This window comes from Mustela lutreola, chromosome 5 (genome assembly GCF_030435805.1).
Source record: "Mustela lutreola isolate mMusLut2 chromosome 5, mMusLut2.pri, whole genome shotgun sequence".
Classification (NCBI taxonomy): domain Eukaryota; kingdom Metazoa; phylum Chordata; class Mammalia; order Carnivora; family Mustelidae; genus Mustela; species Mustela lutreola.
In genome coordinates, this window is record NC_081294.1 from 42,217,659 (window position 1) to 42,229,741 (window position 12,083).

At 53.7% G+C, this 12,083-nt stretch overlaps 1 protein-coding gene across 10 annotated transcripts in view; it reads left to right on the forward strand.

Annotated features, from left to right (window-relative positions):
* Positions 1-12,083, forward strand: part of TCOF1 (treacle ribosome biogenesis factor 1) — a 37,474-nt gene that overhangs the window by 1,266 nt on the left and 24,125 nt on the right. For 9 of the 10 annotated variants that reach the window (XM_059174036.1, XM_059174037.1, XM_059174039.1 and 6 more), the window contains exons 2-9: positions 1,302-1,357; positions 4,166-4,311; positions 6,382-6,455; positions 7,199-7,385; positions 7,981-8,054; positions 9,838-10,068; positions 11,301-11,513; positions 11,732-11,953. In XM_059174036.1, coding sequence (XP_059030019.1) covers positions 1,302-1,357; positions 4,166-4,311; positions 6,382-6,455; positions 7,199-7,385; positions 7,981-8,054; positions 9,838-10,068; positions 11,301-11,513; positions 11,732-11,953 — 1,203 coding nt within the window. The remainder of the gene's footprint in view (positions 1-1,301; positions 1,358-4,165; positions 4,312-6,381; positions 6,456-7,198; positions 7,386-7,980; positions 8,055-9,837; positions 10,069-11,300; positions 11,514-11,731; positions 11,954-12,083) is intronic. The other variant, XM_059174040.1, reaches the window with a different exon arrangement.

A 12,083-nucleotide genomic window follows, 5' to 3' on the forward strand; every position in this document is an offset into this window, starting at 1 on the left:
GCCAAGACTTTATCCAAGCTTTTCTCAACCCTCTTTGGACCTTGATTGCCTTTCTATTCCATGTAGATCACTTAACAGGTAAGTGGGGTAAGAGATAGTACCCATCTTCACTGGGGCATTTGTCTAGGCCAAAGTATCCTGAGCATACAATGTAGCTCAATGTAGCTCAATGTAGCAGGAGCAGACAGATGACAAATATTTGAAAAAAAAAAAAGTTAATGATACAGTGTGTTCAGTGATCATAGGTATTAACTATAAAAGTAAGGCAGGCAAGAAGGATAAGGAATATCAGGGCTCAGTTATAAATAGGGTGATCAGGAAGCCCCACTGGGAAGGTGACATTTCACCTCTGAGAGGACAGAGACCTTAAGGAAGTGAGGGACTGAGCTATGTAGTTATCAGGAAAGAGGATTCCAGGCAGAAAGAATAGCAGCACTTTTGAGGGCCAGTAAGGAAAAAGTGTGCCTTGGGCAGAGCAGAGTGAAATTGACAGTTGGAATCTGTGTGTTACCAGCCCCTGTGCTGGACACTGACTAGAATATCTTGTTCAGGCCTGATAGCATCCTGCTAGGGGGGGGTCTGCTCTTACCCCTGTGTTATAAAGAAGTAGCCCAGAGTCTGATGAGGTGAAGAGATTAGCTCAGCCTATTAGTGGAGGAGCTCTACCTGACTCTAGATGCAGCCTCTTGGCCATTCTGCCCGGATTCCTGATACTTCCCTCACCTCACATTGCTCACTTGACCTCTCTGGGGCACTTGACACCCTGGGTTCTTGACATTTACAGAGTGGGCCATCTGGCCTTGGCTCCAGAGGGCTGGATTCCACCCGGTTCCCTCTGCTTCTACCAAGGACTGGCATCAGTCTCTTCCCAGCAGAGGAGTGGACCGTGGAAATGCCACTGGACACCTTGGATGTCTGGGCTGTGGTTTGTACTGCCCTGAGAAGGTTGACCCACCTGGCCTTTCAGAGACTCTTGAAAGGCTGGGGATGGAAAAAATTCTGTCTTGTGACCTCTAAGCATGGAGAGTGCCTGGAAGGTTCAGGGCTGCTGGATAGATGCTAGCCTGGAACATTCTAACTCCAGTCTTTCAGAGGTACCTCTCGCTAACAACATTGTCTTAAGTTTTTAGCTGGAAGTACTTGCCCTCCTTGTGTCTGAAAGGTTTGAGTGGTACTGACTGGGGCAAGCAGACATACTTCCCAGCACAAAAGGTCTCCCATGAGGTCGTGGAGAGTTGGGCCCAAGGAAGACTCATATTGTGCTGGGAGTTAATTGCTGCTTTCTCTTTACTTCTCTGCAGAAAAGTTTCCTGACTCAGCCTGTAACCCTTATGGACATCTATACTCACTGGCAACAGTAAGTCTGACGGGGTGGAAGAGTGGAATAGGGACACCCCAAGCCATCAGCTTGAAATAAGCTAGGATTCTAATCTGATCTGCAGTCTGTCTACATGGCCCACTGTGGACACTGGCTTTGCCCCTGAGAAGCCAGGTCACAGCTATGGGTGTCTGATAGTGAGAGAGGACATTGAGAGCTGTGTTCAGTGCTTCCAAGGACCACAGCTTCTCAGCAGCTTGTTACTCATTCAGTCACCAAACATTTCTGGAGTACCTACCTGCTAAATGCCAGGTCCTATTCTAAGTATGGAGAAAACTGTTGTGAGTGACACAGACATGGTTCCTTCTTTCCTGGAGCTGACACTGGAGTCATGTAGGCATGCCTCGAGAATGAAACAAATAAATATAAAATTAAAATGGCAGTAACGATTATGAAAAAGGACCTGGTGCCAAGACCCCATAAACAGGTTAGCTGGGCCTCATTTAGGGGTTTCAGGGAGGTTTCCCTGTGATGACCTTTGGTGTAAGGGCTGCAGGGAGTGGGGGAGGGAATGAAGCAGTAGGTCTGGAGAGGCAGGTAGAGTGGGACTGGCAGAAGGAACTGCCTGGGCTGAGGCCTGTGGCTGCAGCCACAGGGCAGAGGAGGCTGGATGGCTCGCAGAGTTGACCCATGCAAGGCCTCATCGTCCGTGGTGAGAAGTTGCGTCTTTGCCCCAAGAGCAGTGGGGGCCATGAAAGTGTGCAGTGGAGAGTGGTGAGATCACTCTGCAGGATGGCATGTCTGGTTGGGGCTGTAGACACCATCATCCAGGCAAGAGTTGATGGGGCTTGAGACAGGAATAACAGAGGGGGTGTAGAGTCAGTCAGTTCCAGGAATATTAGGGGATGAGACCGAGAGCTATGGATGGTCTGGAGGGGTGGGCTCGTTGACTCCCCTGTGCCTGGTCTGTGCACTTGCATGGAAAGTGGGCTTGAGCATGGAGCAAGAAGCAAGCCCAGTTTGGAGGGAGAGGGAGGACATGTTGCATGTGAAATGTCTGTGAAACATGCAGAAACAGGAAAGGCGAGGGGTAATCCAAAGGCATATCAACAGAGGAATGGTTTGAGAGGGAGGGAAGGGGTAATCATCCTCTCTGTGAACTGGCCTGACCACAGTCATCCAGGGGAGTGAAGGACCTGCAGTCATGTCCCATGTTGAATGAATAGAAAATACTGAACTGTCCAGGATGGACAAGAGATGGCAAAGGGGCAGGTGATAGGTGTGCACATCTCTGAGGACAAAGGAAGTGGGCTGTTGTCTGGGGTCCTGAGAGACTGAAGTGCGACCCAGATGTACTGCTTTAGGGAGACAGGCTTCAGCTTCTGAATGAGCTATCCAGAAATGAGGTAGGCTACCTGTCATCAGAGGTGTGTAAGCAAGGGTGAGAATGATGTGGAAGAGATCCCAGCTTCCAGTGGAGAGCTAAGGTCTGTGAAGACCCTATCAGCTCTCGGTTCTCAGCTACCCTCTGCTGTAAGGTAAGGTCAGAGTGCAGTTCCCTCCCTGCACTTCCTCTCCCTCACCCCCTTCAGCATGTCGGGTGTCTGGCACTTCCCTAGAGAACCGCTTCAGTGAGCCCCTTGTCACTGGTTCCTTCTGTGGGTGAGGGGTACTGAATGAGGACCTTACACCCACCAGAGGCAGCCTAGTCTAATGGTTCTCAGCAGAGTTCAAACCCAAGAACTAGCTATGTGACCTTGGGCAAACTTGGCTTCCTTGAGTCTATGTCTTCATCTGTAAAATACAGTAATAGTAAGTAAGGTGCGAAACCTGACCATTGGAGGTTTATCCTCCCCTATGCCCAGTATTTATTGAGTGGCAGCTACTATGAGCCAGAACTGTTCTTAATATACCTGGGACAAACCAGAGAAGAATCCCCACCCTTATGAAACTTACATTCTGTTGGGGCAAGAGGAGCAGAATGAATTGATAAGTATAATAAGTGAAACCTGTATTTCAGGGGAGTCCCAACAAGTGGCCTTCCTGGGAACAGGGGCCCACAAACTGTGACAGCACAGCTAGCCCAGCTGGAGAACACAGGGCACAGACAGTGACACTGTCGGGATGGGAGGGTGAGGTCAGAGGAGATGGTCCTTGTACACTGCAGGGGCTCAGCCATCTGGGTGCATGTCCTGCCCATGCCCCAGATTTCCAAAATTCCTCCTCTCTGACCCTGAGCAAGTCAGTTGTTCATTTTTTTTAGCTGTAAGCTGACGTGCCGAAGATACATAGTGAGCCAGCCGAGGTTCCGGCCAGCACCCCCTCCCCGCCCCAGGGTTTGATGATGTAGCTGGGGAGGCAGGCAGGAAGTCAGGAGAATAGCAGGAGGGAGAAAAGTGCTCTGAAGAAAACGAAACAGGATGGCAGGGCAGAGACTGGCAGGGGTGGGCGTTTGAGGAGTCTATATTGGCGCTGAGGCCTGAAGCACAGGAAGGAGCTGAGCAGGGTCTTTCAGAAAGAGGGTAGTGCTGGTCCTGCAAGTTCTGGAGGAGTGGGGGAGTCTGGATGGTCCTAGGAACAGCCTACAGATGCTGGCCCATCATACACAGTGATGGTTGGCCATTGTTATGTAATGTTATTGACCTTTCCTGGTTATTTTGAAGACTAATAGTTTATGAAATGTGTAAAAATGCAGAATACAAGTGTATTACACCATGTTCTCAAATCCTCCGTGCACATTTCCTTGGGGAGCAAAGGGGTGGTGGGGCGGGGGCATGTCTTTCTTTTCAAATCTCCTGGAAGTGCCCTTGCCACCTGGTTGGTACAGCCAGTCACTTGGTCCTGCAGAACCTCAGAGGTTGGCCAGAAGCGGAAGGCGGAAGAGGATGCAGCGCTGCAGGCTAAGAAGACCCGAGTGTCAGACCCCATTAGCAGCTCTGAGAGCTCGGAAGAGGAAGAGGAGGAGGAGGCAGAAGCTGAAGCCGCCAAAGCCAGTAAGCACCCTGCCCTCTGGGAGAGCTCCGGCCGGTGTGTTTGTAGGGGCTCAGCCCAGGGCCCTGCAGCTTCGGGGGGCAGGCATTTGAATATTGGGTTGTTCTGGGGAGAGAGCCCACCTCCAGCTTCTCCTCCAGTGAGCCCTGGGAAGACCAGGACCTTTTAGAGAGAAGATTGGAAGCATCTCACATACCTCTTGCAGTATTTAGTTGAGCCCTTTCTCGTGCTAAACATCGTGTCCCAGATACTGGGAATCCAGTGGTGAACAAAAACTGAGCTGGGCCCTTACAGTCTGATTTGAGGTACAACAGCTACATTGTTGCAAGCCCCCCCTCACCCCCTGGTGATTCTGATGAAGATGGAAAGAAGCCCACATTTATAGAAGAGCTGCTGGAAGGATCTCAGAGGGCAGCTGACAGGCATCCCTTTTGTTTGGCCTGTGGGCTGCCAGGGGAGGGGCTGTGCTTCCTGTCATTCTGAAAGAGTACTAGGTAGCACAGGGAGGCTCTCCTGGGCACTCTGGTCTCAGAGCTTTCAAGGGATGACCCCATGAGGCCTGCCCAGCCCCTTCTCCCCAAGTCCTCAGGACGGTTCGTGCTTTAACCAACATAGCTGAACTCCACAGAGGAATCGTCCTTTTTCTTTGCAAAGTTATTGGGTTTTGCTTACAAAGAAGGTAATTTCTTGATTTTAGGTATATTTTCCGATTGTAAAAGAAATCCAGGATTCACTGTGGACTGTTCGTTACAGGATTTACGAAAATGGTTAAAAAGACGGGGAAAAAATTACCCATACTCTACCGCCTACAGTTTGGCAAATTATTTTTCCATTTATTTTTCCTGAGCATGTTTTAAAAAATATTCAAGATTGTATTGAATATATCTTATATCTTTCTTAATCTTCTAAAATTATAAATGCAGAACAGGTTCACTTTGAATCATACAAAAGCATGTGGAAGAAAAATGAGTGGTTTTCTGATCTCCTATCCTGGTTCCCTTCTCCCCCATATGTATCCTAGCGGGTGGCTTTCCAGCTGTCCCCTTTGCATCTGAGCCTACAGAAAGCTGTCCGTATGTGCATACATCCATAGCTCCGTGCTGTGAAACACAAAAACTGGTCAATTTCATACTGACTTATATCTGATATTAATGAATTTTTATTTAGTGAGTCTTATTTAGTGATATTTTATTAATATTCCTGTGATAATGGAATCGTAATCGAGTCCCCGTTGAGAGAAGCATATGGAAATATTTGTGGGCAGCGTGGTACATGTCTGGCATTCTCTTCAGAATCATACTTGATGGGGAAGGGTGCCAGAGAGGCTGGTTGACATCACATTGGCCACAAGTTGGTAATGGTTGGTACTGTATGGTTCTCTCTACTTCCTCTCCACTTACAAATGCATCTAAAATTAAAAAGAGAGGGAGATGGAGTTAAATGCCAGGAAGGGAGTTAGACCATGCCATTTATCTCCGCAGTGTCCTCTCGCATTCACAGCATGCCCTAGAAATCTTGTCCTGTCTGAGCTGTAGGGAGACAGTCCCCTGGTATAAGAGCACCAGGAATCTCTAAGTCTTAACATCTGACCAGTTCCTGGGCCCATGTTCAGCTGCCTTTCCACTAGAAACCCTTGAAATCCTGAGCAGCTTTCTGTGTGGCCCGAGGAAGGGTGGGCTGACCACCGTCCCTGTCCTGCTGAGTGACTCGGGCTACAGCGTGGTCACCTGCGGGGCTGGCCCACCCTGAAGTGGGGCCTTGCCGTCGAGGTAGTATGCAGCACGCCTGTGAGCCAGCCCTTTGCTCTGGGCGCTCCAGTGTCTCATGCCAGCCAGGGCTCCCTGGGGGACGCAGATCCGTGGCTTTCATGTCCCCCTGCCCTCTTGCTCCTTCTGGCTGTGGCTCCTGCACCCCAGAGCTCTTTCCCACAAGTCTGGGCTCAGCCTCAGGTCTTCGTGCCAGCACCAGGCAGCCATACCAGTTGAACCATCCGGTGAGCTGAGAGACCTATTGTCTGTTCTCAATGAGAAAAAGCTCACCTGGCTCAGCCGGAGGGTGTTTCTGTCTTGCAGCCCCAAGACTAGCGGCTACCAACTCCTCAGCGGCAGGGCCGGTTTTGCCTTCAGACGCAAAGGAGAAAGCCAAGGTGAGTAGGACCACCTTTGAAGCTGTGGCCTGTGGGAATGAAGTGCCCTACAGGGGGACAGTCTCCTGTGTCAGGCAAGGATAGGGTTGTGGATAACAGTCTGACTTGGATTCAGATGTCAGCCTTTATCACTAGTCGTGTGACCCTAGCTCGTCCCTTCACCTCTCTGGGCCTCAGTTTCCTTTCCTGTAAGGTGGAAACATTGCACACTGCTCCAGGCCACTGGGCACAGCATGCACCTGTAACAGCTTCTTTCCCCGTTGTATCTGCAGTCGCCTGTTCAGCCAACAACTTGTGACCCATCCAGTTATTTTCCAGGCACCGTGGAAGGCAGTGGGGGGCACCACAGTGAATGAGACGCCTGTGGTTCTGAAAGCACGAAGCTCATTTTCTAGACTGAAACCACTCAGAGTGGAAGACCATGCACTGGTAGTGGAGGAGGCAGCGTTAGAGAACCGAGGACGCGTCCCCGACTGCTGGGTGCGCTCTCAGCCATGCCAAATAGTGCTAGGAACCACAGCAGACCACTCAGTACCGCTTAGCAAGTAATTCCTGTGTCCCAAGAACTGCCACTGGGCATTCTCCAAGCCTCCATGAGGGCGGGTACCACTGTCAGCCCCACCTTAGAGATGAAGTAACGGACGGAGAGAGGGAATTTGCCCAAAGTCGCATGGCTGGGAAGAGGTCTGGGCTCGTCATTCACCAGGCTGTACCCAGCGTGTCTGTCACCCCGTCCTTTGTAGGCGAAGACCAAGAAAGCCAGCAAGATGATGAACTCCACACCACATCCGGCCTCTGGAAAGGCAGTGGCCCACCTTCTGTCTGGGAGGTCCCCCAGGAAGTCAGCAGAGCCCTTGGCAAATACCGTTCTGGTTTCAGAAACTGAAGAGGAGGGTGGCGTCCCAGCCCTCGGAACCACAGCCAAGCCTGGTGAGCAGTGCTGACCTCTAGACTCCAAGCCCCCTGAGTTTGGGCTGGGGAGGTAGGCCCCGGGCACTGCTTTATCAGGCTGTGGGACCTTCTGGAATTTAAAGGTGTGTCTTCAAAGCTCCACACCTCGATGAGCGAGGATCTGCTGCAGAGTCAGGCTTTGCCAAGGTAGTTGGAGCAGCCCTGGGGGGTGATGGAGCATTTTCTGGTTTACTGTTCTCAGGTGGGTCCAGGGCCCACTGTAGAAGTTGAGACTCAAGTGAGAGACTGGATTTGCCTAAGTCTCTCATGTCAAATGAGAGACTGCCTGCCTGCCTCAGTGTGATATTGGCAGATCTCCGAGCCATCAGACCCTGGCATGTGTGTAGTAGGACCTGGTCTCTGACCCTTCCCAGGGCCACAGTGTGTGGGAACACAGGGAGATAGGTGGCCCGCGCCTCAGCTGTGGGGCTTCAGGATAGGTGGGGCTGAAGCTCCGCACGCAAGAAGCGAGCACAGGGCCCCTGCCTCTCATTGGCTGACATGGCAGAGTGCTGGCGAGGGGAGGGCGGTCTGGAAGGGCAGTTCCTCAGTCCTCTCCCTCTTCCTCCCTCAGGAATGGCCTCAGCCAACCAGGTTGACAGCTCCAGCGAGGAGACCTCCAGCTCGAGCGATGAGACATACGTGGAGGTAATTGCCACTGTCCTCAGGAGCTGCTGTCTAACCTCTAACCTTCCCAGCAGCCTGGCCGGAGCTTCACACACCAGTGGGGCCAAATCAGTTCTAGTGTTTCAGGCAGACTGGGAGCTGGAAAGGCCGAGGCCTGGGGAGGGGAGCCAGGTGCTGTTCGTCATACGTTGGGCATGAAAGAGGTCTCAGATTGGCAGGGAGAGACGCCAACCTGTCTGTGAGACAAGGGAAGGCTTCCTGGGAGAGGTGGCACTGGAGCAGAGCCTTGATGCATAGGGGACTCACCAGGAAGGGATGTGGGGAAGGAAAGAGTGTTTCAGCAGGAAGAGCTGCATGAGCCAAGGGCCGGGGTAGGAGGGCGGCCGTCAGGTGGTATGGTCAGGTGAGTTGGGTGAGGGGTTCTGGGCCTGCTGGTGAATGCCAGGCCTAGGTGCGTGGTCAGTGATGGTCAGGTGTTGGTCTGTGGCGTTAACCCCTCTCGTAGCTGTGGCCAGGGAGTCACTCTTGAGGGGGCATCCACACTTTGGGGATATAGGGGCAGGCAGGAGAGACGTGGAGAGGACATGGAGGCATTCTGGGACGTTTGACTACAGTGTCGCAGGTCGCTAGGGGAAACAGAGCCGTGAGGGGCAGCAACAAGGCTGTGACACTGTGGATGAGGTGCAAGGGACAGAAGAGTTGTCAGAGTAGGCGGGGTCACAGGCCGCTGCCAGGCCAGGAGGATGGGCAGGAGGAGGTTGGGTTGTACTCTGGGCTCTGTGAGAAGCCATTGCAAGGTTTCAGGAGTGGAGGTAAGATGGTCTGATTTATGTTGGAGGGAGGTTGCTGGTTGTGGCCTGGGTTGGAGGACAGGGCAGAGGGAAAGCAGCAAGACTGTTGAAGCAGCTGGTGAACTTGGAGGCTGATGGCAGGCCCCAGGGTACCTACTAGAAAAGGCGTGTGGAGGGAGAACCAGCAGGATTTTGGGCGGGGGGAGTTGGTTTGGTGCCCAGAGTACTTCTCCCTTGTCTCCCGCCTCACCCAGAGAAGGTGGAGACCTTCCTCCTATCTACTCCAGGCCTGGCCAAAGGCCACTCCCCACATCCCATTGCCACCCGGATACAGCCATCAGGGCTCCTCAGGCTCCCATCCCTCCCAGCCCTGCCATGGGAAAAGGGACCACTTCTGGCCCTGGAAAGCCAGCAGCCAGACTCACAGCTTTGGTAGGCTAGAGGCCATGGCAACTTGAGGAGATGGCTGCCCCAGGAACCCAAGGTCAGATGAAATCTGATGACAGAGGTAGAGGTTGGGCACTGTCTGCCTTGGAAATGTCAGGGTTTTAGAAGTATAAGAAAGCCCATAGTGGAAAGAAACGTGCCCCAGGAAGCGAGTAGCAAGACCAGAGTTCAAATCCTAGGCTCCTGGCCCTTGGGATGGCCACCATGATCAGATCCTGCAGTCGAAGGGGGGACGGGGTAAGCCTCTCGGTGGAGAGAGACTGCCCCTCTGGGCTGGGTGGACTGTGCATGCCAGGCAGCAGGGGAGCATAGTGTTAGAGGGTTCTGCCCCCAAGGCCGCACAGTCATGGTTCTAGTCATGATTTTGCCCTTCATTTTGGTCCTGAATGACTTAAGCTCCCTGAGCTTCTTGTCCTTTTCTGGAACGCGAGTGTAAAGATGGCATCTGTCTCAGGGAGTTGAGAATCAGAGTATACAAGGAAAGGCCTTGATAAACTATAGAGCCTCTCCTACCCCTCAGAGGCAAAGAGGAGTAATTTCTCCCTAATTGCATTTTCTTGTTCCAGATGAAACCTTCAGTAAAACCACCCCAGGTCAAAGCCTCACCAGTGCCTGCCAAGGACTCTCTCGGAAGAGGAACAGCCCCAACACCTAGGAAGGCAGGGGATGTGACCCCCCAAGTCAGAGGAGGTGCCCTGACCTCAGCCAACAAGGCCAAGGTGCCAGAAGAGGACTCGGAGAGCAGCGAAGAGGAGTCTGAGAGTGAGGAGGGTGCCCCTGCAGAGCCGCCCTGCCAGGTGAGGCCTGGGGCGGACTACCCCTCGGCATCCCGGGCCCCCCTGCAGCCAGAGACTCTTCCATGGCCCCCAGAGGCCGGCCAGATGGCTGCATGACCAGCCCCTCCACCAAATGAGCCTCACCTTGGTGTTTGGAGGGCAGGAGATGGGGGTGTGAAAATTGAGGGGTAAGGACAGTTGGGCTTGCTTCAGCCATCCGTGGAAATTGCCCTTCTTGCCCGAGTGGCAGCTTAGAAGGGCTGCTTCCCAGGGGGTGGTCCTAAACCCCGCTCTATCAGTAACTCCCCTTTACCTCAGTTTCCCCGCCTAATGAATGGATGTGGCCAGCTGGTCTTGTTGTGAAGGGATTTAAGTTTTAATTGCTTGGTCATCTGGTTTTTCTGGCCAAATCATGGTTTGTTAGCTAACAGGAATCCTGTTAACTTCCATCTGCTGGGATCCCCTCCCCTGGGCAGGTGGACACGGGCTCCTGGATTGTCTGAGGGAAAGCAGGGGGGGCTGGGAGGCTGATGGGGTTGGAGTGCCAGGAGGAGGAAGCATCAGACAGTGGTGAGAAAAGGCCCCGCAGCCCTGGGCTGGCCAGGTGAGGCCCAGGAGGGGAGGTCCCGGTCCCCACGCAGGTCTGGGGAGATGCAGTAAATAAGGTTCACTTTGCTGGGTGTTTAAGAGGAGGGTGAGGTGGGCTGTGCTGTAGGAATGGCAATTAAAATAGAGTCCTCAGGGAAAGCCTTACAGAGACTTTGAGGACCTGAAGCAGGACGGGGGCAGGGGCATACACATGGACATTTAGACAGAAGTCATTCTGGTGGGGAGCACAGCAAGTGCCAAGGCCCCGAGGCAGCAGTGGGAGTAAGAATTGTTACACACAGGGTGCAGCAGTGGGTCAGGCCAGACCTGGTGCCTGTGCTCCCAGAGCTCTCCCGCTGACGGGGGAGTCCAGCCGAGGGCAGCTCTGACCCCTGTGTGGGCATCAGAGAGGACTGCCGAAGGAACTGGTGTCTGTCTCGGACCCAGAGGAGGAGGCAGTGGTGGCCAAGTGGGATGGGCAGGGCTGGGAAGGCCCCAGAAGTGAGAGTGAAGCTGATAGGCCAGGCCTGAGCACCAGTCAAGGTAGAGAGTGAGGAGAGTAGTGGGGGCGTCTTCTGAGCCCCAGCTAAGACCTCCACTTTGTCCTGAGGTCCCCACCAGAGGGTGAGGAGGAGAGGAACAAACCACCCCTTCTCTTTTACTAGGCGAAGGCCTCAAACACAGTTGTCCAGGTCAGAGCTGCGTTGGGTCCTGTCAAGGGGACCTCTGGGAAAGGGGCCGCCCCAGCACCCCCTGGGAAGGCAGGGCCTGCAGCTGCACAGGCCACGGCCGGGAAGCCAGAGGAGGACTCAGATAGCAGCAGTGAGGAGGAGTCTGACAGCGAGGAGGAAGCGCCGGCTGCCAAGACACCACTTCAGGTGAGGCCTGGGAGGGGAGGGTCCATGCAGCCCTAGCCCCTCCCCTGAAGGCCCTCTGAGGACTTGCTCTGCCATCTGCAAGAGCCCTAGACATGCTCAGAGCCCCACCCCAGCTCACCTCAGGTTTGTGTGGCGTCCTCTTCCCTGTCTGGTCTCTTGTTTCTCCTCCTCCTGTCCACTCTCGGCTCCCTTCCCTGATTCCATTTGTCTCCCTCCAGGCGAAGTCTTCAGGGAAGACCCCCCAGGTCAAAGGTGCCTCAGCTTCTGCCAAGGAGTCCCCTAGGAAAGTGGCCCCTGCACTGCCCCCTGGCAAGGCAGGGCCTGTAGCCGCCCAGGTGGGGAAGGGGAAAGGGGAAGACAACGCAGAGAGTAGCACTGAGGAGTCTGACAGCGAGGAGGAGGCCCCAGCAGCTGTGCCCCCAGCCAAGAGCCCTGCTCAGGTGAGGAGACAGGTGCCGCTGCTCGGAGAGCCCATCCGTTGGCTTGTCCTCCCCCTCCTTGCCTGGGGCCCTGCGTCCTGCATTTGCCTTCCTCTCCTCCTGTCTCCCCTCACTCACAGTCCCCTGTGGG